The sequence below is a fragment of the Babylonia areolata genome, chromosome 5 (genome assembly GCF_041734735.1).
Source record: "Babylonia areolata isolate BAREFJ2019XMU chromosome 5, ASM4173473v1, whole genome shotgun sequence".
Taxonomy (NCBI): domain Eukaryota; kingdom Metazoa; phylum Mollusca; class Gastropoda; order Neogastropoda; family Buccinidae; genus Babylonia; species Babylonia areolata.
The window spans coordinates 43407562-43435494 of NC_134880.1; the positions used below are offsets into that span (position 1 = coordinate 43407562).

The 27933-nt window shown below is 42.7% G+C and overlaps 1 protein-coding gene across 1 annotated transcript; it reads right to left on the bottom strand.

The window, feature by feature from the left end:
• Positions 1-531: 531 nt before the first annotated feature.
• LOC143282088 (metallophosphoesterase MPPED2-like) lies at positions 532-18408 on the bottom strand. Its single transcript, XM_076587571.1, has 6 exons — positions 18082-18408; positions 15347-15793; positions 14074-14302; positions 11354-11469; positions 9785-9895; positions 532-6448 (listed from the first exon to the last, which is right to left on the bottom strand). Exons 2-6 carry the CDS (start codon positions 15723-15725, stop codon positions 6021-6023), a joined length of 1263 nt encoding a protein of 420 aa, XP_076443686.1. The 5' UTR covers positions 15726-15793; positions 18082-18408; the 3' UTR covers positions 532-6020.
• Positions 18409-27933: the final 9525 nt, after the last annotated feature.

Sequence of the window (27933 nt, forward strand, 5' to 3'; positions counted from 1 at the left end):
CAGCTGCTGCCGATACTTGGCATTGATCCCAGAACTCTCTGACTGAGAATCCAACACTCGAATGACAATGACATGGTGCCCAATGTGGATTTTAAGTTTCAGTTTCAGTTTCAGTAGCTCAAGGAGGCGTCACTGCGCTCGGACAAATCCATATATGCTACACCATATCTGCCAAGCAGATGCCTGACCAGCAGCGTAACCCAACGCGCTTAGTCAGGCCTTGAGGAAAAAAAAAAAAGAAAAAAAAAGGTGAATAAATAATAGATAAGCTTACATAAATAAATAAATAATAATTATGATATAAAAAAAAGGTAGTAGTAATGATAATAATAATAAAATAATAATAATAATCATAAATAAATAAATAAGACAACAATAATGATAAATAAGCAAATAAATGTAAAACATGAAGACACACATTCACACATACACCCACACATGCATAACAGATATGCACCAAACATGCAGTTTCACAGATATGAAAGCACAGTCAAATACATATAAACGTACATGAGCTCCAACACACACACACACACACACATACATTACCCTGCACCTCCTCTACCCCCCTCCTCCACACACTCATTTCTAGTCTATGTATCGCAGCTTCCACGGCACACACACACACACACACACACACAAACACACACACGATTTTAAGTGAAATGCAAAAAGACTTAAATCCACATCATTGTCATAAAGGTTTATTTGTTGTGGGTAGTGTGACCATACCACAACTTGGAACTAAACCAGCAACATGTTTAATTTACCCACTACTATCTTGCCAACAATCTCCTGGTTGAAATCTTTTGCTTTTTTTTAAAACCATGGAGTCCAAGGGAAATAACCACTAAATCTACACTGCAGCAGTGGTTCGAAGTTGTGTACCTTGTCGCTTGCAGGGTAAATTTCAAAGACAGAATTAACTCTCTCCATACAAACGGCGAAAGGGACAACGTTAACAGCGTTTCACCCCAATTACCATCATCAAAGTATTTCAAGCGGAAGGCTCTTATACTGAAGAAGTGAATGTTGACAGAGAATACCACAATTCTGACGACAAAAGCTAAAGGTTGGGTCATTGAGACACCCACTGGACATCCGAGGGGTCTGTGTTGAGGAGAAGAGAGGATTGGCCGTACTGAGTGAGTTAAAGAACTGTAAGTGTGATCAGCCATGGAAGCAAAGAGATGCTCAGAGTAACCGTGAACAGACTCAGACAACAGGCTGAAGAACTCATTGCAGAAGATCAAGCTGGGTTCTGCAGTGGGAGAAGCACGACTGAGCAGATGCTCAGCCTTCGTGGTCTGTGTGAGAAATAATAGCCAGCAAAATATACCAAAAAAAACCCACCCCAAAACCCCAACTCCGTTTTGATTTTCATTCAGTCTGTCTTTAATATAATGATAATAATAATAATAATAACATAATTCATAAAGCGCATTTTCATGTAAAACATGCTCAATTGTGCTGTACAATGTAAATACTGAGTTTAAAACAGGCATTTAAACACTAACATGAAAAAAAAAAGAAAACTTACATGCATAGCCCTTTACATTCAGCCAGCCAAACACTCAAGCACAAAATTTACACACACACACATACACACACACACACACACACACACAATATAGTCTCACTCATCATTCATATCCCATGAAAAAGCATAAATAATGCAATATCATCACAATACTTAGAAACCCTTTAACAATACTCCCCGATATCACAATAACCAAAAAACCACATCACAATAACAGAAAATTCACTTCCAACTCTTAGTACCAGTCACACGCATCACAATACAATAAAAAAAAAAATTTAAAAAAATCTACATTTTAGAATGCAAAATTTAAAAGCAGTCACATCCTCCCCACAACACATAAACCATACACAAACAGGCACTCATTTGTATGCATCATGCCCGGTGAAGTAGAAATAGGCGTGTCTTTAAATTCTTTTTGAGAGCTGAAAAACACTGGGTTTTTCTGAGGGCAGGGAGTTCCAGACTGTGGGGGCAAAGACAGAGAAAGAATTGTTTGGCCAAAGGTATCAAGGAACAAGGGAGAACCGAGGAACTATCGGCAGAGAGGTGTCAACTGAGCTCAGTGACCTAGCGAGATGATACAGATGGAGAAGATCTGAAAGATATGGTGTCATTTTGTGATACAGACACTGAAAGTATAAACCATTTATCCAAAATATAACTCAACACAATGGTTCAAACCGTCAAACTGTGAATAGCACAGCAGATAAAAGGTAACATGTGTAAAATAGTAAACATATGAACAAAGCAGGCAATGGAAAAAAACACTCAAAACAGGAGAGCACTAATCAAACATACCTGAAACTCAATGTATCAAAATGACATAATTATTGCTTACGAACAGGTCACCTAAGTGTTTGATGTGAATCATGACAAAGTGCTGTCATGGTGACTGAAATGGTACAGTGACAAAAATATGAAATGGTAGTAATAACATTGCACAAGAATTACTTGTCACTATCACTGCAAACAACACTGACATACAAAAGGACCCAGCAGTTATGATCTGTAACATAATTATCATGGATACATTTCTTTCATATGTATGATCTGTACAGACATAAATCACAGAGATCAATAAAAAAGAAAAAAAAGAAAAAAAGAAAAGAAAAAGAAAGACCCCCTTTTCTAAAAACAAAACTGCACACTGAGTAACAAGTTTATAATGATGAAAATATCACAGCAGTTGTATATAGACTGCCGTTTTGGGGCCACCCGTTTTTTGTTTGTTTTTTTCCTTGAGAGGGCCTACATTGAGTTTCAAACTGTTTCATCTGCAATATGTGGAACAGAAGAGGTAGGGTTTCACGGACACACTGAAACAGCTTAAAAACACAACACTTAGAAGTGTTGGAAGCCGTAAAAGCACAAACCTAAACCACTGTTTGAAACAGTTGGAACTGGTAACAACACACATATATATTTATATACTTGCACAGTCTGCAGTTCACATGGAAGTGTGCATGCATACACACACTCACATAGACATATAACATTTTTATCTGTAGTACTGTTTTGTTTCCCCCCATCATGTAAGGGGTGTGCATGCTAGTATGTTCTTTGTTTCCTTAAAATCACTTGTCCATCTTTGATTATGTTCAGACTGCCATTTTTTTTTCCAATCATACCATGATAATTATGTCCCTTTACACAACAGACTTATTTCCTTTCAAATCACTATGTCCCTTGACATAACAGACTGTCATTGTTTTGTTTTTTTTCAAATCAAACAATACTGTTCCTTTACACAATACAGTCATTTTCTTAGAAGGCAAAAACAACAACAACAACAACAACAAAACCCCCAAAAAGTAAAAAAGAAGAAATATCATATAATCTCAAATGGTTCTTATATACCCTTTCTTTCTTTAACCTTCTTAGAGCCAAACCTATTTCATGCTCTGTGACAACAATTTGCCAAGGGGTTTTTGGCCTCAGAGGGTGGTAATACAAAAAAAAAAAAAAAGTAAACTACTGACTTACACTTTTCTGAAAGGAAAATGAGCACACTATTCAATTATGTCCATTTTACGTGGATGCAATGACTATGCGATAGGAAAATTCTTACAATAATGCCGACAGGTGTTCCCCTCATGGGGCATTTTGGGGCACCAGAAGGGGGTGGAAATTTGTGTCCTGGGGCATGCAAGGGGTTAATACAGCTTCAGTTTCAGTTTCAAGGAAAGGTCAAAGCATGCAGACTGGTCTCTTCTTTATGATGATGGAGTCTCCTGTCAGTCCGACGGATGAGTAGGCAGGCAGGCTTATCTGTCGATGTGTGTCCTCGTGGTTGCCTGACCAGCACAGGTGACTTTTTTTTTTTTTTCTAGTGAGGAGGAGTTGTGCAGTCCCTTCCCCACTCTCTCGCCTACCGATGCTCACAGTCCAACAGGTGCAGATGCTGCCACGTGTAGGACGGCCTCGGCAGGTGCAGGTCTCCTAGGGGGACTTCCAGCCAAGGATAAGAGCTCCCCCTGCCCTTTGGTCATCCTCTTCCGCCTTCATAGCCGTTGGGAAAGGTTTCCTCCTCCGCCTGGTCCATCGTTGGGAGACTTCACATACGGCAGGTAGTACTGGGTTACATGGTACGAGTAGCAAGGGCTATCCCCCTGACCTGACCTGCCTCTTCTTTATATCCCACAGGGAAGTAGCAACTTTTTCAAACAAATCATCAGGTACCCACCACTTACGTCAATGTGTACATTTAAGTACGCTGCATTGCTGCATCAACAAAAGCTGGATTTTTCAATGTGACCATCAGCAATCTGGCTTTAGAAATCCATTGGTCAAACCCATTCTTTGGTTGTAAAGTATCACATCAATATCGCAGTACAGTATATTTTTCTACTTCTTCTTTTCTGTTCTTGAGCTACAACTCCCACGTTCACTCATAATTATGCACACGAGTGGGCTTTTACGTGTATGACCGTTTTTACCCCACCATGCAGGCAACCATACTCTGTTTTCGGGGGTGAAGTACAGTATGATCTTCTCTTTTCAATAAAACGTGAATTTCTAAATATTCAGGTGCTGCGTCACTCACGCATGCATGCAAGAATCTAAGGTACATGGGCACATGTGTCTGCTCACACTAACACACCAACATGCCACAACAACACAGAGTTTCACTTAATCACACACATCTGCATTGCCTTTCATCTGCTCTGGTGTATTGTGGCATGGAGGATCGCAAACAAAAGAAACAAACAAACATGAAAAATAAATAAATAAATAAATAACTGAACTGTATTAACAACACTCATGTAGTGATTACCATGTAGAATTCTCAAAATGTATCCATTTATTCAAAGCATACCAGAACAATCTATAAAATAACTAAGAAATATCTTGAAGAAAAAAACCCTCTTACACTGGTACACTCAGAATACCCTGTCCCCCATCTCCTTCTCCACCACAGAATACCTGTACCAGTGATTGTCCACACTGGTTTTAAATTTTGATATTACATTTATGATGAAATGACTCTTAATCTGATGTACAAAAAAAAAAAAAAAAAAGGCTTTGACTTCTTTTCCTTCTATTATGACAAGCATAAAGGCAAATTTATGTACACTGTGTGTTCGAGACATGAAAGTGATTGACTGATTAATTGGTATAAAGCCTATGAATTGTAGGATGGTACTTTTTGTAAGACAGTTTTGACTGAACGAAAGACAGTTCACAACAGTCGTCACATCAGAACAGGTGGAAACTGACAAGGCAGGTGTGAAAGATATACAACCAGCAGACAGTCTGTTCCTTACCTGAGGATGCTGAAGATGAGTGTGGAAGAGTCTGCTGTCAGTGACAACCATGTCAGTAAACAGAGATGGGTAAACAGAAGGAATGATATAAGGATTTATTAATGGATATATTGTATGCTGTTCATTGTTCGTAAACCGACTGGAGCTGTAGGTTTAGACACTTGATGAAGACTATCAAGTGTTTATCATAATGAGATGGGGAGACTGGATCACACAACATCCAACACAGGCTGCATCAAATCAGAACTCACAGTACGGTGTACTTTGTATTTGTATTTCTTTTTATCACAACAGATTTCTCTGTGTGAAATTCAGGCTGCTCTCCCCAGGGAGAGCGCGTCGCTACACTACAGCGCCACCCATTTTTTTTTGTGTATTTTTTCCTGCGTGCAGTTTTATTTGTTTTTCCTATCGAAGTGGATTTTTCAGTCTACAGAATTTTGCCAGGAACAACCCTTTAGTTGCTGTGGGTTCTTTTACATGCGCTAAGTGCATGCTGCACACGGGGCCTCGGTTTATCGTCTCATCCGAATGACTAGCGTCCAGACCACCACTCAAGGTCTAGTGGAGGGGGAGAAAACATCGGCGGCCAAGCCGTGATTCGAACCAGCACATTCAGATTCTCTCGCTTCCTAGGCGGACGCGTTACCTCTAGGCCATCACTCCACTTCTGTGACTGAACGTTTGTCTCGGCAGCACACTGATTGTGGGGGTTATGTTCCGTGTCTGTCACCATTTTTCCTCCCTGCCCCCTTCCCGCCAGCGCCGACACCTTCCACATCACCATCAACACAACCGGCATCAGCATCAGCACCAGCACCAGCACCAGCACCATTTTCAGTTCTACTTCTTCCTCCCTGGGAACTGTCATCCCCACCTCTGTCACTCTCCGGTGGTTTTCTGCTGATCGTTGTATTGCTACCATCAATGCACAGGCTGCAGTTCATCGCCTGGGAAAGCTCTGCTGCTGTGTTCCTGGCCTCACGGAGGGATTCCGTGGAGAGACGAGCAAAGTCCTGGCGAGTGTACCCCCAGGGCAGAGGGTAGTCGAACACGACGGGGTCACGCTTGGCTTTGTACCTGTTGTCGCATATTGCAGAATTGATGAAGGTGGTTGTGCCGTTGCTCCACATTCCGTAACCTGCAACATGGACGTCAGACATTGTACGTTTGATTCCATCATTTTACCAAAACATACCTATCAAGATACGACTTACCTACGAAAATGAGAGTATAGCTGCCAATATGGCGAGGTAAAAACAGTCATGCATATGAAAGCCTCCTTGTGCATGTACACCAGTGAATGTAGAAGTTGCTGACCACACACGTCCACACCACGCACACCACTCACATTCACCCCTTATCATTCTCTATTCTCTTTCATTTCCCTCACACAACCCGTTGCATTACACTGCATGATGTTGTATGCACACACACACACACACACACACACACATGCACGCATGCACACACACACACACTCACACACACCGTATCATCCTTTATTCCCTCTCATTTTCCTCACACAACCAGTCACATTACACTGCATGATATATGCACACATGCACACGCACACACACACAACACACACACAAAAATGTGCATGCACACAGACACAAAGACACACCACACACACATGCACACAAACACACACACACAACACTACACACACATGCATGTGCACACACACAGAGACACACCACACATACACACACCTACACACCCACAGACACACACACACCCACAGACACACACACACAGGAGGAAGGTGGCAGAATGGTTAAGGCGCTCATCTGCCAGAACAAAGTCCCTGAGGGTCTGGGTTCGAATCCCGCTCTCGCTCTTTCTCCCAGGTTTGACAGGAAAATCAAATTGAGTCTAGTTGTTCGGATAAGATGATAAACTGAGATCCCGTGTGCAGCACGCACTTGGCACACTGAAAAAGAACCCATGGCAACAAGAGTATATATATATAAGCATGCACTCAAGGCCTGACTAAGCGTGTTGGGTTATGCTGCTGGTCAGGCATCTGCCTAAGAGATGTGGTGCTGCGCATATGGATTTGCCCAAACGCAGTGACGACTCCTTGAGAAACTGAAACTGAAACACACAAACACACCCACAAACACCGTAACAGAAAGGAAAATATTAATAACCAATAGCAGACTTTGTTGTGATGGTTTCCAACGACAATCACTGCATCTCCAGTTTGAAATAAAGTCTTTCAAATCTTGTTTCATCTCTCTCTCGCAGGACGTCCACCTACCTTTAAACAGGAATCCTATCTTCTGCAGGACAAAACAATTACCGTGTATGTTAACGTTTTCACTTGCACCTCCTAGATTTGAACCAAAAGAAACAAGAGAGGCAAGGCCTTCAAGACTCACTTGTGATAAATTAAGTCCCCTTGCATTAATTACAGAGTAATTTCCCTTTTTTACTATCTGCACCAAAACATTTGCAAAATAAATAAAAATTCCATGCTTAGCAAAAGAAGTTCCCGTTTGAACAAAAATTGATAATAATGACTGCTCCTGTTGTGTCAGAATATGAGATCAAAGTGCCAAGTTTAGAGAATACAACAAATAAAAATATAACAGTAAATGCAGTTTGCATATAATTAGGCTTCTTTTTTTAAATTTTTTTGTGCCCATCCCAGGGGTGCAATATTGTTTTAAACAAGATGACTGGAAAGAACTGAATTTTTCCTATTTTTATGCCTAATTTGGTGTCAACTGACAAAGTATTTGCAGAGAAAATGTCAAAATGTTAAAGTTTACCACGGACACACAGACACACGGACACACACACACAGACAACCGAACACCAGGTTAAAACATAGACTCACTTTGTTTACACAAGTGAGTCAAAAACAAAAACAAAAAGCTTTTACAGAGAAGACAGACAGAGGCTGGCAGTCAGAAAGCAGCTGTTAAATCAACATCTGTTATTATTATCTCTCTTTTTTTTTATAATTATGTTTCCTGTATTTATTTGTGCTTGGTTTACATCCCCCTTATTTCCTGATATAAATATATATATGATAGTCAGTCGTGTCCGACTATGACCATCAGAACAGCAGAGGAGGCAACTGCTGTTCTGACTATTTGGGCTAGAATTTGATTATAGTGGAGAGTGTCTTGCCCAAGTTACATCCCCACTCTCTCGGCCAAGAGGGTTTTAGGACAGTCGGCGTTGGGATGGTTCCCCAAAGGCCAACTAGTCCACAAGGCTGCAGCACTAAGAGCCAGTGCAATTTTGCCTCCTAGTTTGAGAGTCATAGTCCTTCACAAAAGACTAAGCTGTAAATGGTTTCCCATTGACTGGAGAAACCATTGATAATACAGCTCTCACTTTGCTGTTAGCGATAGGCAGGACTCAAAAGCAGTGCAGAGTTGTATGTTTGATTCCCGTTTTGCTTCTTCACACATGCATCTGCACACACACAGAGACACACCACACATACACACACCTACACACCCACAGACACACACACACAGGAGGAAGTGGGCAGAATGGTTAAAACGCTCATCCACCAATACAGTGTCTGTAGGGTCTGGGTTCGAATTTCACTCTCACACTTTCTCCAAAATTTGACTGGAAAAAAAACATAAACCAAGAATCTGGTCACTCAGATGAGACAATAAAACCGAGGTCCTGTGTGCAGCACACACACTTGGCGCACTGGAAAAAAGAACCCACGGCAACAAAAGAGTAGTCCTCTGACAATATTCTGTATAGGTACACTCTGAGAGGTGCACAAACATGCATACACTCAAGGCCTCACCAACAGCGTTGGGATATGCTGCAGGTCAGGACATCTGACAAAGATTCATAGTTATCATTCTGTATAACAGTCCTTACTTTGTACTAACAGGTCTTTATTTATTTCTTATAGGTATTATTTGTTTATTTTTTTGAACTTTTATGGTGGTTGTTGTCTTTACAATGTCATTAACTACAAGCTTTCTTTTCCAATAATGCAGAAGTGGTTTACTCATGCTCCTTATGATTATGATATTATAATGCCACCACTCGCTTTCGCCTTACCCTAGATACCATTACTGTGATAGTTGACACAGTTGATGCTGTTGCTATGTTACAACTGGTCCAGGCTATTTATTATTAATGTCATCTTAAATCATCATGATTACTACAATCATTAATGTGTAAACATTGATTGATTGAATGATTGGACAAATCTTCCTTTTTTTGTTGTTGTTGTTGTTGATGTTGTTGTTGTTACAGATTTGTTTTGCCTTGTTTAGTCTGTTTTGTTTTGTTTTGTTTTATCTCGCTCTCTGTAGTGGAAGATGCTACTGTTCGTTTTATATTGTTTGTTTCATACTATTCTCTGTATTTTATACATGTTTTTTTGGAAAATTAAAAAAAAAAGTTATAAAAAAAGAAAAAAAAAAAGAAAACTGAAACTGATTGCTTGTTTTCTTGTTTCGTAGTCACAGGAAACAACGCTCACCACTGTGAATGTGACCAAAGACATGGAACTTGGGCTTGACACGTTTCACCACAGTGTTCAGCAGCTCCACGCATCCTGCATGATCACCCCCCGGCACGGAATCCCCGTAACCTGCACAACAAGGGGACAGCAGTCTGTGACAGGCAGTGAAGAAAAGAAACAACTTCTTCTTCTTCTTCTTCTGCGTTCGTGGCCTGCAACTCCTACGTTCACTCGTATGCACACGAGTGGGCTTTTACGTGTATGACTGTTTTTACCCCGCCATGTAGGCAGCCATACTCCGTTTTCGGGGGTGTGCATGCTGGGTATGTTCTTGTTTCCATAACCCACCGAACACTGACATGGATTACAGGATCTTTAACGTGCGTATTTGATCTTCTGCTTGCATATACACACGAAGGGGGTTCAGGCACTAGCAGGTCTACACATATGTTGACCTGGGAGGTCGTAAAAATCTCCACCCTTTACCCACCAGGCGCCGTCACCATGACTCGAACCCGGGACCCTCAGGTGTGAGGGGGGAGGGGGGGCTGTGGTTGGCTCCTACAATGCACCCACAGAAATGAGTCTCATAATGTGGAAAGTACAAAATGAATCTCATAATGTGGAAAGTACAAAATGAGTCTCATAATGTGAAAAAGTACAAAATGAGTCTCATAATGTGTAAATTACAAAGTGAGTCTCATAATGTGAAAATTACAAAGTGAGTCTTACAAAGTGAGTCTCATAACGTGAAAATTACAAAATGAGTCTCATAATGTGAAAAGTACAAAAATGAGTCTCATGATGTGAAAATTACAAAGTGAGTCTCATAACGTGAAAAGTACAAAGTGAGTCTCATAACGTGAAAAGTACAAAAATGAGTCTCATGATGTGAAAAGTACAAAAATGAGTCCCATGATGTGAAAAGTACAAAGTGAGTCTCATGATGTGAAAAGTACAAAATGAGTCTCATCATGTGAAAACTGGTACCACACGGTTCACAGACATACATATCAAAACTGTGCCATCATGACCGATACACTTTATTATACAAAATAGCTCTGTATCATGACCACCTCGCTAACGCGACTTTTGACCGGAAAATAACTGGTCTAATGCAACTTCTATCACTTGCCCACATGTCACTCACATTCCCCCCTCCCCTGCCCTACCCCGCACCGCCCAACACATACATACATACACACAAACAGCAGAATGCATCAGAATACAAATGAAAGTAATTATTCTAACTGAACAGACTGAAAAAAAGAAAGAAAGAAAAAAAGAAAAAAAGAAAAAAAAAAGAGCAGAGCACAAAGAGAGAGACAGAGAGGAAGAGAGAAAACTCAGCCGTGAGACGAAGTGTCTGGGTCTGTGGCAGTGTCCCTCTTATACTCCACCTGTGTGCTAGCTGAATCAGCTGCATAAGCAGCACTGACTTGAAGTTGTGTACCTTGTGAATGGGGAGAGAGTTACTACTCTTTATTGCTGTTTAATCATGAGATGGACTGTTTAAAAAAAACACACCCAAAAAACAGGGTTTCACAAACAGCATGGCCATCTGCAGCTGTGAGCTTTTCTACTCACCACAGGGGGGGCCGTGGGTGATGAGGATGTCAGTGTCGGAGGGAATCCTGTTCCACTTTTCCAACAGATTCTGTCCCCTTGTCAGGCTGAAGCCCCAGGAACCAAAGCTGGGAACCCTGCACGGCGTGGGCACAGCTGTCATCCACTTTGTCATGTGTAGCTGTCGTCCACTTTGTCATGCGTAGATGTCATCCACTTTGTCATGTGTGGCTGTCGTCCACTTTGTCATATGTAGATGTCGTCCACTTTGTCATGTGTAGATGTCATGACCATGTGCAGATGTAATCTGCTTTGTCATGTGTAGATGTCATGACCATGTGCAGATGTCACCCACTTTGTCATGTGTAGATGTCGTCCACTTTGTCATGTGTAGATGTCATGACCATGTGCAGATGTCATCCACTTTGTCATGTGTAGATGTCATGACCACGTGTAGATGTTGTCCACTTTGTCATGTGTGGCTGTCGTCCACTTTGTCATATGTAGATGTCGTCCACTTTGTCATGTGTAGATGTCATGACCATGTGCAGATGTAATCTGCTTTGTCATGTGTAGATGTCATGACCATGTGCAGATGTCACCCACTTTGTCATGTGTAGATGTCGTCCACTTTGTCATGTGTAGATGTCATGACCATGTGCAGATGTCATCCACTTTGTCATGTGTAGATGTCATGACCACGTGTAGATGTCGTCCACTTTGTCATGTGTAGATGTCATGACCATGTGTAGATGTCATCCACTTTGTCATGTGTAGATGTCGTCCATTTTGTCATGCGTAGATGTCGTCCACTTTGTGTAGATGTCGTCCACTTTGTCATGTGTAGATGTCATGACCATGTGCAGATGCCATCCACTTTGTCATGTGTAGATGTCATGACCACGTGTAGATGCCATCCACTTTGTCATGTGTAGATGTCATGACCATGTGCAGATGTCATCCACTTTGTCATGTGCAGATGTCACCCACTTTGTCATGTGCAGATGTCGTCCACTTTGTCAAGTATAGATGTCATGACCATGTGCAGATGCTGTCCACTTTGTCATGTGTAAATATCGTCCACTTTGCCATGTGTAGATGTCATGACCATGTGCAGATGTCATCCACTTTGTCATGTGTAGATGTTATCCACTTTGTTGTGTGTAGATGTCATGACCATGTGTAGATGTCATCCACTTTGTCATGTGTAGATGTCATGACCATGTGTAGATGTCATGACCATGTGTAGATGTCATCCACTTTGTCATGTGTAGATGTAATCCACTTTGTCATGTGTAGATGTCATGACCATGTGTAGATGTCATGACCATGTGTAGATGCCATCCACTTTGTCATGTGTAGATGTCATTCACTTTGTCATGTGCAGATGTCATCCACTTTGTCATGGTTAGAGGTCATCCACTTTATCATGTGCAGATGTAATCGACTTTATCATGTGCAGGTGTCATGTGCAGATGTCATCCACTTTATCATCTGACAGATCTGATAAATGAATACTACTACTACTGCTACGGGTGCAACAACCGAGTGGTTAAAGTGTTGGACTTTCAATCTTGGGGTTGCGGATTTGAATCTCACTAGCAGCGCCTAGTGGGTAGAGAGGGTGGAGATTTTTCTCATCTTCCAGGTCAATAGATGTGCAGACCTCCTAGTGCCTGGACCCCCTTCGTGTGTATACACACACAGAAGATCAAATACGCACGTTAAAGATCCTGTAATCTAGCGTTCGGTGGGTTATAGAAACAGGAACATATCCAGCATGCTTGTCCCCGAAAACGGAGTATGGCTGCCTTCATGGCAGGGTAAATAATCAAAATGGCCATACACATAAAATAAAAAAGTCTGTATGAGCATATGTGTGCATGACTGAAACCTGATTGAATGACACAGGAAACAAATGACAAGCGCCCAATGGCAGCTGTCAGTCAGCTCTACCCAGGTAAAAAGCCTGCTGTGCAAATGACTCTGTGTTGGTAAAGAATTTTGAGCTTGTTCTCCAACCAAGGATAGGCACCTGATAAGTATGCATATATATCATTCATCATTCATACTACTACTATTACTAATGACATTAGCAATACTGATACCACTAATAACAATTATAATGATAATAATAATTGTCATCATCATAATAATATTCCTAATACTATTATTAAGCTCCCTAAAAATGCAAGACAAAATGAACAATAAATACAAAAACACACACACACAAATAAGAACAGAACTAAAATAACACACCAAAACAAACACACAATCCTAAGGCAGCAGTCAGCAGCTGTGCACCTCAACCTGCTAAAAATAATATAATAATATGATAATAATGTGAAAGCTTGCGTAGCATGGTTCCCCACTTTCAAGAGCAGGTTCACTATGCTTTGAAGTGAAAAAACATGTAACATTTCAAAGATATCATAATAAAAATGAGATAAACTGATTCACCACCCACATATTCACAGCACACAAAAAATGGTACATCACACACACACACACACACACACACACCACTAATCTACCTCAAACAAACAAACAAAAAATTGACACAGAGAATCAACAGAGATTAAACAAAAGAAAAATTCAGCTGAACTACACATTGTACACACAAAACAAAATTCATCTACTCGAGTAAAATACAACATAACAGACACTTCGCATAAAAAGTAACTGATTTTAAAATATACCATAACTAGTATAAGCGTATGAAGCAATAATTCAGTACCTACCATGGGCTACCGTAAAGTTTGATGCCACAAATACTGATCACTTCGTCTTCAAGATACAGCGAGTTCTGCAAGAGTGCCTTGCATCCGGCGACCACTTCCTGTGTTGAGGCCTCCTGTGACAGTCCCAGTTGCTTACGCAGTAGAACAGGATGGCCACCGTAGAAGTAATCCTCAAAGGTCATCTCGTGGTTTCCCGCTATGACCAGCTTCACGGGATGAGACAGGCGACCTGACAGTCACAAGGGAAGGACATGCTCTGTATAGCGGATGACGACTTGCAATTTCAAGTATAACTTATATGCTTTTTATTTTACTGGTATTGATTAAAAAACAACAACAACAACAACAACAGCAAAAACCAGAATGAAAGAATGATTGGTGATTCACTGGAGAATGTTTTTTGTGTGTGAATGTGTGTGTGTGTGTGTGTGTGTGTGTGTGTGTGTGTGAGGGACAAAGAGAGAGAGTGTGGTGTGTGTGTGCATGAGTGATTGTAAATGGGAACACATACATGAGTGCATGCACGAGTGCATGTGCATGTGTTCTGCAAACAATGGTGGATGGATATACATAAATACATATATCTATATATCTATATCTATATATATCTATCTCTCTCTCTCTCTCTCTATATATATATATTTATATATATATATATATATATATATATATATATATATATATTTATATATATATATATATATATATATATATATATTTATATATATATATATATATATATATATATATATATATATATATATATATATATGCATACATTTTTACCCATCAGCTTAAGTTCCAAATAGTGATCATCCACAGCAGCAAGGGGCATGACAGTCATCCGTGTCCGACTATGACCATCAGAATTGCAGAGGGGGTAAATTGTCCTAATTATGTGGGCTAGAATATCATAGTGGAGAGTGTCTTGCCCAAGTTACATCCCCAGTCTCATGCCCTGTTAATAGGGCTTTAGGCCAGTCAGAGTTGGAATGGTTCCCAAAGGCCAACTCACCCCCAAGGCTGCAGTACAAAAGGTCAGTGCAATCTTGCCTCCTAGTTTGAGAGTCATAGTCCTTCACAAAAGACCAAGCTGTGAATGGGTTCCCATTTCAGTGGAGAAACAACTGATCACACTGCTCTCACTTTGCTGCTGACCCACCTAAAAGCTTATTCAGTCACTGATATAAACCCAGCACTGAACGCAAGCAAAGGGTGGAGACAGGTTCACAAACAAAAAACGTGACAAAACAAAACAAAGCAAAACCCTCACCCATGAAACTATCAAACTGGATGATCTCTGAAGGATCACCGCCCATGGAGAAGTCTCCGCAGTGGATCAGGACGTCTCCATCGGGTATCCGCTCATGGAAGGCCCTTCTACTCCCCTCCACCATGCTGTGCGTGTCCGAGAGGCAGACGAAGCGAAGCACGTTGTCCTGTCGAGGCCTCTGCAGGTAGGTATCTGGGGACAACTGGTGGGCAGTTTGCGACTCCCTCAAGTTTGTCCACGCTGCTGTCGGACGGTTTGTCAGAGGGTCCACTTCTATTACCACCTTGCCCTCCGAGTCCACACTGTCTGTCTTCCGTTTGGGTATCCCCTTTTTGCCTTTCAACGATTTGATCTTCTCCTGCAGGAATGTGTTAGCCATGGTCCTTGTGCGTTTTCTGTTGCAGGGTGGGTGTACACTGTAGCGGCTCGAATTTTGCACAGAGAAATCTGTTGTGACAAAAAAATCATAATACAATAAATATGTAATGTGTGTGTGTGTGTGTGTGTGTGTGTGTATGTGTGTGTGTGTGTGTGTGTGTGTGTGTGTGTGCAGAATTTCAATAAAAGCACACCAACAGTAAACAAAATCCATGATGACCAGAATACATTGAATCTTGACTATTCCGAATATTTATTTTTTTCTAATTAATTTTTTTTTTCTTTTTAAAGAAACAAATTAGAAAAATCATAACACAAAGAACCTTTTCACTTGCAGAACCTATCCCAGTCAATCCAACCAGTCATGGACACTGCCAACAGACCTCAACCAAGGAGCGACAGTGAAAAGATATTTTCAATGAAATACATTACATGTCTTCATGTCGAAATCAAACAAAATGAAACAAAGTGTTTAAAAAAAAAAAAAAAAAAAAAAAAAAAGACTGACAAAAGAAACTTCAGGCTCAGCACTATTCCCTGGGTTCCTTATGGAGAGCCCAGGAAGAAGGTTTCAGGCACTTCTTTAGTTTATCATATTTTTTTTCTTTTCTTGTGGTCAACAGTCAGGTAAGTAATCTTACCTCAATCAAAGGGAAGAAAACAGGATCAACATAATGGAAATGGCAAATGGGTAGCATGTGCGCATGCGCGCGCGCACACACACACACATGTGCACACACACGCGCGCGCTCACACACACCCACACATGGGCGCACGCACGCACGCACGCACGCACACACACACACACGTGTGCACACACACACACTGATGTATGTATACAGACTATTCACATACAAACAGCGACACTGCATGCATGCACAACACATACAGTGCATGGCACACACTATAGTTTTTGCATACATTATACATACACACACATATAGAATGATATATATATATATATTATATGTGTAGACTATACACTGATATCCTCACATATACAAAGAGTATATACTATATATATATATATATATATATATATATATATATATATAGAGAGAGAGAGAGAGAGAGAGAGAGAGAGAGAGAGAGAGAGAGAGAGAGAGAGATTGATAACACATGTATCTTGATACAGTGACACACACACACACACACACTATGGTGGAGTCTGCAAGTACAGATTACACAATAACCCGGTTTATACTAGTAAGGAAATTTCACATTTTGTAACACCATCATTGGTTAACACAGGCAGATTTCTCTTTCCATTGATTGCCAAGTTAAACAGACCACATTCTGATGCATATAATATAGAATTTACACACTAAACATATCCACATACACACCCAAAAGGTTTAACATAGCACAAATGCACACTGATAGATACAGTAATACACATTACACACATCCACATACACACTGATAAAGTGTACACATAACTCAAATGCACAACTTTACAAAGACACACACTACACACATCCACAGCAATGAATAATACAAATTACACAGATGCACAAATATACATACAGTGATATAAATTACATACATCCATATATATATATATATATATATATAATGATACAACTTATCCATACACATTCATACATATCAAATAGATTAAAACACACTGTATGCATGCGCACACAATACATACAGCCATATGCTATATCCATGGTCATATATGTATGCTGCGTTGCAACCTAAACTTATTTCCAGACCCATCATCATAGATAAATATGATATATTTACTATACCTGTCTCTTGGAATGAACTCAGTCAAACTGCATATGCATGTTATACATGAATGATAGTCAGTCGTGTTCGACTATGACCATTAGAACAGCAGAGGAGGTATGACCACTGTCCCAACTATCTGGGCTAGAATTTGATTACAGTGGAGAGTGTTTTCCCCACTCTTTCAGCCAAGAAGGTTTTAGGACAGTCGGTACTGGGATGGTTCCCAAAGGCCAACTAGCCCCCAAGACTGCAGCACTGAGCCAGTGTAATTTTGCTTCCTAGTTTGTGAGTCATAGTCCTTAACAAAAAAAACACACAACTAAGCTATAGATGGAGAAACCATTGATAATACAGCTGTACCACATGCTGTGAAACTTGTGAAAGCACTGACAGATCTGCATCTGAATAACAGAGTGATGTACACTGCTGTGGCCAACTAATTCACACACTCTGGGTTGTTATGTTGTAAACAACCAATACATACACACACATACATACAAATGTGAACACACACACACACACACACACACACACACTCGCTCTCTCTCTCTCTAACAGTGTAAGGAACATGTGTTAAAATAAATGAAATAAGAATAAAATATTTTAAAAAATCCACTCACAGAAACTGGTTCCTCTACACGGGATTGTAATCGGAATGGACAAAAGTTCTGAGGGCAGGAAGGATCTTGATATTACTACAAATATTTGCCTTGGAATGTATTTCCAAAAATGGGTCTACAGTCTCTCTTGCGTGTGGATCTCGGTGATCTCTACCGGGTTACAAAAATAGGATATGTGTCATCATGTTCATGATTAGTCAGCGACATTGTGCGTCACACGAGAATCTTCCGTTGCTTGTAAGTTACCAAGTCGCGCTACATTCACCACAAACTGATGCAAAACATTCCGATCAGCTCAAGATCTCGGAGTAAAAGCAAAGAAACCAAACGTTCATTTCTAAACCAAACATTTCAGTCCTGACTAGTCTCCCTTATTCAACGCTTCCGGGCTAAAAATACCTCAGTGGTTTACCACTCAGATGACGTCAGATTCCTTGGCTACGGTCAAAGTTCACGGTTTGCTCTCCTCGGCCGCCAAAGAAATCGACAAAGAAAAAGAGGGCTACAATGTTTGAATAGATAATGTTTTTTTGTTTGTTTATTTTGTTTTGTTTTTTAAAGAAGAGAGAGAGAAATAAATATAGAAATAAACAGAGAATTAATAAATATAAGATAGATAAATGATCAAATGAATAAATGAAGGGAAATTGTCACTCATCCTTGCGCTCTCCTGCATAGAGATTACATAAGTCTGAAACACATTCAGTGAATGCACCACACATCAAAACAATTAAAAAAAAAAATTAATTAAAAAAGGGGGGTGGGTGGGATTATGTCGGGGAGGGCGGGGGATCGAGGCCGCCGGGGGGGAGTTGGGGGATCACAGTGGGGGCGGGGGCGGGGGCGGGTGTGGAGGATGAGGCGGCGGGGTGCAGGTCTGATTCGTCGATCAGTTCTAGTTTCGTCAGTCCTCTCTTCCGGCCGGCCGATCGTGAGTGCGGCCACCACTGATCAGCCTGTGATCTCTGGAGAGTTTGGTGGCTCTTTCTCCGCCACTGATCAAATCCAGTCCAATCAAATCAAATCAAAACCGACCACTGTATCAACCCAAAGTGGAAATTAACCTGTGTAATCACAGCTGAGACTCGTTGTAAACACCAACATGAAATGAAACGCGCACCATGAAAGACATTTCAACAAGTCAAATAAGAACTTACAGTGGATAAATATACTAAAACAAAGCGCGCGCGCACACACACACACACACACACACACACACACACACACGTGCACGTACGCACGGTACGCACATGCGATATGCACACACACACACACACACACACACACACACCAACGCACGAATTTAATCAAATTCAACTAAAATTCACCGTCCATCCCACTCACACAAACACCCACCACTTGAAACACAACCAGAGTTGACCCGAATTACAGATCGATAAGGGACCGCGCCGGTTGGGGTATGGGGTGGCACAGAGAGAGAGAGAGAGAGAGAGAGAGAGAGAGAGAGAGAGAGAGAGAGAGAGATTTCAGATGATTTATTCATTTAAGGCCATAGCCCCATATGAACAGGGACCGATAACAACTGAACTGAGTTTAACATGCGTTAAAACCCAATAAGCATCACCAGGTAGGTTATCACAACAATTAGGATACTAGTGGGTTTTTTGATTTTTTTTAATCTTCAGTTTAACGTCTACTCACTATAAGTGTTTTTAGACGGATACTAGTGTTTCTCTCAGCTGAAGTGCTCGAAACAAACACAAAGCTAGACTGCACATTTTTCATTATCAGTCGATGACATCAATAAACATATCCAGAGCGCCTTGCTGCACTCAACCTGCCCAGTCTTGAGCACCGCCGCCTCAGGGGGGGATATGATCGACATGTACAAATACACGCATGGCCTGTACTTGACCAGCCGCCCCCACATCAGCTACTACCAAGGCAGAGATACCAGAGGGCACAGCCTGAAGTTGGACAAATCACACTGCAGACTCAACATCCAGAAGCAGTTTCTTCGTTCAGCGCGTAACCGCCACCTGGAACAGCCTGCCAGACAGTGTGGTCACAGCCCCATCAGTCAGTGCTTTCAAGAACAGGCTCGATGCACACTGGAAGGAGCTCCCTGCAAAATTTGACCCTGATTGCTATTATTAGTCACTGTCGACATCTTGCACCACGTATGCATTTTCAGTGGAATAAGTGAGAAGACCTGTGAACAAGCTCCAAAGAGCTTCAACACGGACACAAAGCAGTAATTCACTGATTCAATTCAAAATACTTTATTATCTGCTTCAACCAAAAACAGAAAATTTTCTTTAGGCTCACTTAAAATAAACCAGTAATAATCCAGTAAACAGACATGGATATGTACGATATTTTTTCGGGATAAATTCAACTCGAAGGTCTGTTAGGGCAGGGCATTTCAAAAACAAAATGAACTTCATCCTCTCTGGATTCCTCGCACAGAGGACATAATAATTATGAAATATTCACGGTTTATAACCATGTCTGTGTACTTTTCTATCAGAAATACCACATCTGAATCTGGTCAGAGTACATTGCAGGTGTCTGTTCACGTCATACAAAAGGTATCTTTTCACTGTATGATTAAACATATACATTCTATACACACTAAACCTTTCACTTCATTGAATGTGGCTTCACCCCACTCTTGCCACCTACAGTCTATCAATCTTTGGCGAAACATTTGTACAAATCGATTTTCATCACCTTACTTCTTGATACTCCCATGGATACCCAAATCCAGGTTCATACAAACACATTCGTACATTTGAAACCCAATTTCGTTTGCCTCAGTCTTAGGTCTAAATCATATAACATATTGTAAGATTCCCATGACAGTCTATGAATATTCATTTTCAGTAATTTTAACCAATAGCAAATGCATCTAACAGCAGAATTAACATAAATTGGGTACAGTCTATCGGTTTATCCATAAACTAAATCATTTGGTGTTTTCATTTCACTGATCCCCATAAACTTTTTAAGACCAAATAAGTGAACAGATTCGCAATACATGGCAGCATTCCTACCAAGTCCCCACAATCATGAGCCGTATTGTACCATAGGTTGTATCTGAGAGTCAAAATTTTTGAAAAAAAAAAAAGAGTTCCAGCGAGTTATAATTCAACGAGAACAATTTCTTCATAACAGACAACAAGGCATTCTTCGCTCTGCTAGACAGATCTCTGCAGGCAGCTACAAAACTCAAACTTTTTCAGTGCGCCAAGTGCGTGCTGCACACGGGACCTCGGTTTATAGAACCACACACATATCACTACAGTACACATTCCAACATTTGACTCTTGCACACAGAAATGTACACAATGCCATGAAAAAAAGGTTAACTCTTCAAGTGGGGTGATATGGTGTGCTGTGTGGTGTGGTGTGTCCCACACAGATACACAGACACAGACACACAGACACACACACACTTTTTTTTCTTTTCTTTTTTTAACACTAATATTCACATGCATTCCCTTTCCTTTATACACTACTTGACTCCTTTCCGTCCAAAAACACTTATCATGAGTGAATAGACGTTAAACTGACTGAAGAAAACACACAGATTGAGAGAGACTCGGCGGAGAGAGAGATAAGTCACACACACACACACACACACACACACACACACAAGACATGTGTGATCTCTCATATAACATATATTGTCTTGAACGTCGAAGTTTATTCTTGTTGATTTCGTCATTATCATCATCATCATCATCACAACTGAGAGAAGAGGGAGGAAGAGCAGCAGCAACAGCAACAACAGCAGCAGCAGCACAATCAGCAGAATCTTAATTCACCATGTTGGATATTTGTATGCTTGAAGTGGGCCGGCCATCACGGGTCACAGAACGTGGATGTAACTTATTGCGTTATCTGATCTTTCAGTCAAGTGGCAGATGGTGGGCTGTCAGCTTCTGACCGTGCAGCTCCTTCTCGCCTCACGTGTGAATAATGTGATAATATAAGCCCTCTTGCTGTTGTCCCTCCTTCTCTCTGTGTGTGTGTGTGTGTGTGTGTGTGTGTGTGTGTGTGTGAGAGAGAGAGAGAGAGAGAAGAGAGAGAGAGAGAGAGAGAGTGTGTTTTTCTTTCTTTCATTCTTGCGTTCGTTCGTTCTTTCTTGAGTTAAACGTCTTTTTTAATTAAAAAAAATATTTTCATAGTAATATTAGACGTGTGCGTGCGTGCGTGCGTGCGCGCGCGCGCGCGCGGCGTGTGCCGGTGTGTGTGTGTGTGTGTGTGTGTGTGTGTGTGTGCGTGCGTTCGTGTGTACATGATGTGTGCGTACGCGAGAGAGAGCGTGTGTTTGACATGGCATCACATGACATGATATGGCATCACATCAGACCACACCAAACCACATCACACACCAAAACTACATTACACCACACCATATTAAACCACATCACACCACACCATAACACACCACACCATATCATACCACATCACACCACACCATAACACACCACACCATATCATACCACATCACACCACACCATATCACACCACACCACCTCACACCATATCACATCACACCACATCACATCACACAACTTGGCGTCACATCACTTCACACCACACCATCCCAACATACCACACATCACACCATACCACACCACAACACCACATGACACAATTCATAACATCACACCACACCACACTACACAACATCACACCACACTGCATCACACAACACCACACTGTACAACATAACACCATACCATTACACACCACACACCACACCACACCGCACCACATCACAACACACCAGATCATACACCACACCACACACCGCACCACACCACACCACACCACACACCACACACCACGCCACACCACACCGCACCAGATATTACATGACACCACATACCACACAACACCACACACCACACCACATTACTCAACACCACACAACATCACACAGTACCACATCACACCACACACCACACCCCACCACACCGCACCACACCCCACCGCACAACACCAGATGTTACATGACACCACACACCACACCACACACCACACCACACCACACACCGCACCGCACCACACCACACCACACACCACACCACACCGCACCACACCACACACCACACCACACACCACACCACACCACACCGCACCGCACCACACCACACCACACACCACACCACACCGCACCGCACCACACGCCACACCGCACCACACCACACCACACCACACACCACACCGCACCACACCACACCACATCATACACCACGCCACACCACACCACACCACACCGCACCACACCAGATATTACATGACACCACACACCACGCCACACCACACCACACCACACCGCACCACACCAGATATTACATGACACCACACACCACACCACACCACACCACACACCCCACCACACCGCACCCCACTGCACCACACCACACCACACCACACACCACACCGCACCACACCACACCACATCATACATGACACCACACCACACACCCCACCACACCGCACCCCACCGCACCACACCACACCACACCACACACCACACCGCACCACACCACACCACATCATACATGACACCACACCACACACCCCACCACACCGCACCCCACCGCACCACACCACACCACACCACACACCACACCGCACCACACCACACCACATCATACATGACACCACACCACGCCACACCACACCACACACCACGCCACACCACACCACACCACACCGCACCACACCACACCGCACCACACCAGATATTACATGACACCACACACCACACCACACCACACTACACCACACCGCACCACACCAGATATTACATGACACCACACACCACACCACACCACACCACACACCCCACCACACCGCACCACACACCACACCACACACCACACCACACCACACCTCACCGCACCACACGCCACACCGCACCACACCACACCACACCACACCGCACCACATCACACCACACCACACCGCACCACACCACACCACATCATACATGACACCACACCACACCACACACCATGCCACACCACACCACGCCACACCATACACCGCACCACACCACATCGCACCACACCATACACCACACCGCACCACATCACACCACACCACACCGCACCACACCACACCACATCATACATGACACCACACCACACCACACACCATGCCACACCACACCAAGCCACACCATACACCGCACCACACCACATCGCACCACACCATACACCACGCCACACCACACCACACCACACACCACGCCACACCACACCAGATCATACATGACTTTATGCCACTGTACAACATGTACAGTACCTCAAGCGGGGAGTCATAGAGGCAGTTTCAGTTGCTGATTCGTTCTTTGCAACACCAGTCTCAGTTCGCAACAAGCAGTTATAAAATAAGCCTTTGTTGTTGCAAAGTACAATTTAAAAAAAACAACTGGACTGCTTAATCAGTTGAAACAAAAACTGAGAGCGGCAAGGTTTTAACTCTTTCCATACGAACGGCGAAAGAGACGACGTTAACAGCGTTTCACCCCAATTACCATCATCAAAATATTGCAAGCGGAAGGCTCTTATACTGAAGAGGTGAATGTTGACAAAGAATGCCACAATTGTGACGACGGAAGCTAAAGGTTGGGTCATTCAGACACCCACTGGACATCCGAGGGGTCTGTGTAGAGGAGAAGAGAGGACTGGCCGTACTGAGTGAATTAGAGGCTCACATGGTATAGCATTGACTCGCCCTCCGGAAGTATGGAATAGGAAGAAAAAAACAACAAAACAAAACAAACCCAAACAAACAAACAAACAAAAAAACCCACAACAAAACAAATAAAATAAGACACAATCTCCTTTGTAATGCAACGTTATACATTAACTCTATTGAATTTTCTCTCTCTTTTATTTCGCAGAAATAATGACCATGACCTTTGACATCTCACCCTGCCCCACCGACTAGAAAGGTCGTAGGTATACTGGTCAAGTTTGCTTCCCAGACTACTTAAGTTGCCGAGAAAATACCAACGTTAAACGTTTTCATCACACACACACACACACACACACACACACACACACACACATGAACAACCACAACCGGGTGATTACATAGTACTGTTCACACACACACCTGGGTCAACAAAGCGATAGAAAACTGAGTAGAAGTGCAACTGAAAACGAAACCAGAGCAATGTTTGTGAACTTGACAACGACAGTCCACTTGCGACCCAGGAGAAAGGCAGAGGGGAGTTGGAAGAGATTTGAATACTACTGACCTTTTTTTTTTTTTTTTTTTTTTAAACAGTCGAGTGCACTTTACAGGGTGTCAGCTCGATAGTCACCCGTGTCGACACTCCCCAAGCCCGATTACAATTATCTAATACACACTCGCAAAGACGCGCGCGCGCGCGCGTACAGGAGTATTGGGCCGAGAGTGTATTGGGGAGTATCAACACGGGGGAGTATCGGGCAGGGGAGGGGAGAGGGTGTTGGAGTGGTATCCATGGTTTGTGGTTTGTGGGACGAAAAACGGAAAAAGCAAAATGGGTGCAACATTTGTTTAGTAACTGAATCCGCATCAAACAGAGCAAAATGAGGTAAAAAAGAAAAAAAAAGAAAGAAAAAAAGAGTCGAAATCCACCTAAAATGGGTTACAGCATCTACTACAACTGGTAATGTGAAAGCTTATGTACAGTGTATCAACTAGTGGTTTAAACTGTTGAGTTTGCCTCAGCGTAGAGTTTGTAAACATGTACACGATATGACAGATGTTGTCCATGTCCTCTGTGTCACTCCACAGTTGATGATGGAATTCATTTTATGTTTTATTGTAAATCCTATGATAATTTGAGCCTTTAATAAGTTGAAGCAGAGAGCTTTGCGAACTGTCCGCATACCCAACTCTTCACCATTTTTCCAATCGCCGGCACACACTGCCGACACCAGGAGCCGACCTTATCTAAACAACCTGTCAGCCGAAAGAGGGGGCGGTTCGTGACGAGCGTAGCACAGCGAACATGAACGAACGTGTGGTTTTTGAAAAAAAAAAGAAAATACAAAAAGAAACTGAGGATCTCTTTAGCATGCTGTCATCAAATCACGAAGTGATAATCTCGACAGCAAAACTATTCAGAAGCTATGAAAATCACTACAAACAGATAGAAACTGCGTGGTGAGATAGATTTGACATTATTTTTCTTCTGAAGCCAGTGTTGGAGTCTGTTGCATGGTACATTGACAGATGATTAAACGGAGTTATTACGTGTTGGCTGGCCTGTTGGTTGTTTTACCATTTTCCTCCAGGAAAGAACTTTTCAATGGTTTATTTGCTTTCAGTCACCATTTTCTTTCGTTTATTATATTTTGTTCTGCAATGAAAGCATGTTGACGCATTCACCCATGTCATAAGGACCTCGTGGCCAATGACATTAACGTGTCATAGCGGTAAAGCCTCTCTCTCTCTCTCTCTCCCCCTCTCTCTCTAGCAGATGTGATGTAGCGTATATGGATTTGTCCGAACACAGTGGCGCCTTTTTGCGAAATTGAAACGGTGAAACTTTCGTCTAAAATCACAATTCTGGGTGTACGATAAACAAACGAACGAACACACACACACACACACACACACACACACACACACACACACACACACACACACGCACACACACACACACAATCACACACACACACACACACACACACACACACACACAATCACACACACAATCACACACACACACAATCACACACACACACAATCACACACACATACGCGCGCGCACGCACACACGCATGGTCGCACACAACAACAACAACAACAGCAAGACACACGCACAGACACACAGACATAGCCAGACAGACAGACAGATAGACAGAAACAGACACAGACAGACAGACGGACACACACACACACACACACACACACACACACACACACACACACACACACACACACACACGCATACAACCAGTATAATCAAGGAATCAATTTACATCACTCAGTGGAGACATTGTTCACCGTCACAATGGATGATTCCCGGGTAAGCGCTCATTATCAGGGGTGTGCTATTTTTGCCTTGACATCGCCACTTGAAACAGAACACACACCCCCCCCCCTCCAACCCCCCTAACCCCCCTCTTTCCCATCCCCACTCTCTCTCTCTGTCTCTCCCTTCCCTCTTTCCCACCCCACTCTCTCTCTCTGTCTCTCCCTTCCCTCTTTCCCATCCCCACTCTCTCTCTCTCTCCCTCCCTTCCCTCTTTCCCACCCCACTCTCTCTCTCTCCTCTCTCCCTCCCTTCCCTCTTTCCCACCCCACTCTCTCTCTCTCCTCTCTCCCTCCCTTCCCTCTTTCCCATCCCCACTCTCTCTCTCTCTCTCCCTTCCCTCTTTCCCATCCCCACTCTCTCTCTCTCTCTCTCCCTTCCCTCTTTCCCACCCCACTCTCCCCTCCCCCTCCCTTCCCTCTTTCCCATCCCCACTCTCTCTCTCCCCTCTTCCTCCCTTCCCTCTTTCCCACCCCACTCTCCCCTCCCCCTCCCTCCCTCTTTCCCATCCCCACTCTCTCTCTCTCTCTCTCCCTTCCCTCTTTCCCATCCCCACTCTCTCTCCCTCCCTCCCCCTCCCTTCCCTCTTTTCCACCCCACTCTCTCTCTCTCTCTCTCCCTTCCCTCTTTCCCATCCCCACTCTCTCTCTCTCCCCTCTCCCTCCCTTCCCTCTTTCCCACCCCACTCTCCCCTCCCCCTCCCTCCCTCTTTCCCATCCCCACTCTCTCTCCCTCCCTCTCCCTCCCTTCCCTCTTTCCCATCCCCACTCTCTCTCTCTCTCCCCCTCTCCCTCCCTTCCCACTTTCCTACCTCTCTCTCTCTCTCCCCCTCT

What these genes read in the sequence shown, in the direction of transcription:
- LOC143282088 (XM_076587571.1), bottom strand. Translation starts at nt 15,725, where the DNA reads ATGGCTAACACATTCCTGCAGGAGAAGATCAAATCGTTGAAAGGCAAA. An exon ending in CCAGTTTGATAGTTTCATGG is followed by an intron (nt 14,303 to 15,346) that starts GTGAGGGTTTTG and finishes TGTGACTGTCAG; the next exon opens with GTCGCCTGTCTCATCCCGTG. An exon ending in CTTTGGTCACATTCACAGTG is followed by an intron (nt 6,449 to 9,784) that starts GTGAGCGTTGTT and finishes TCCATGTTGCAG; the next exon opens with GTTACGGAATGTGGAGCAAC.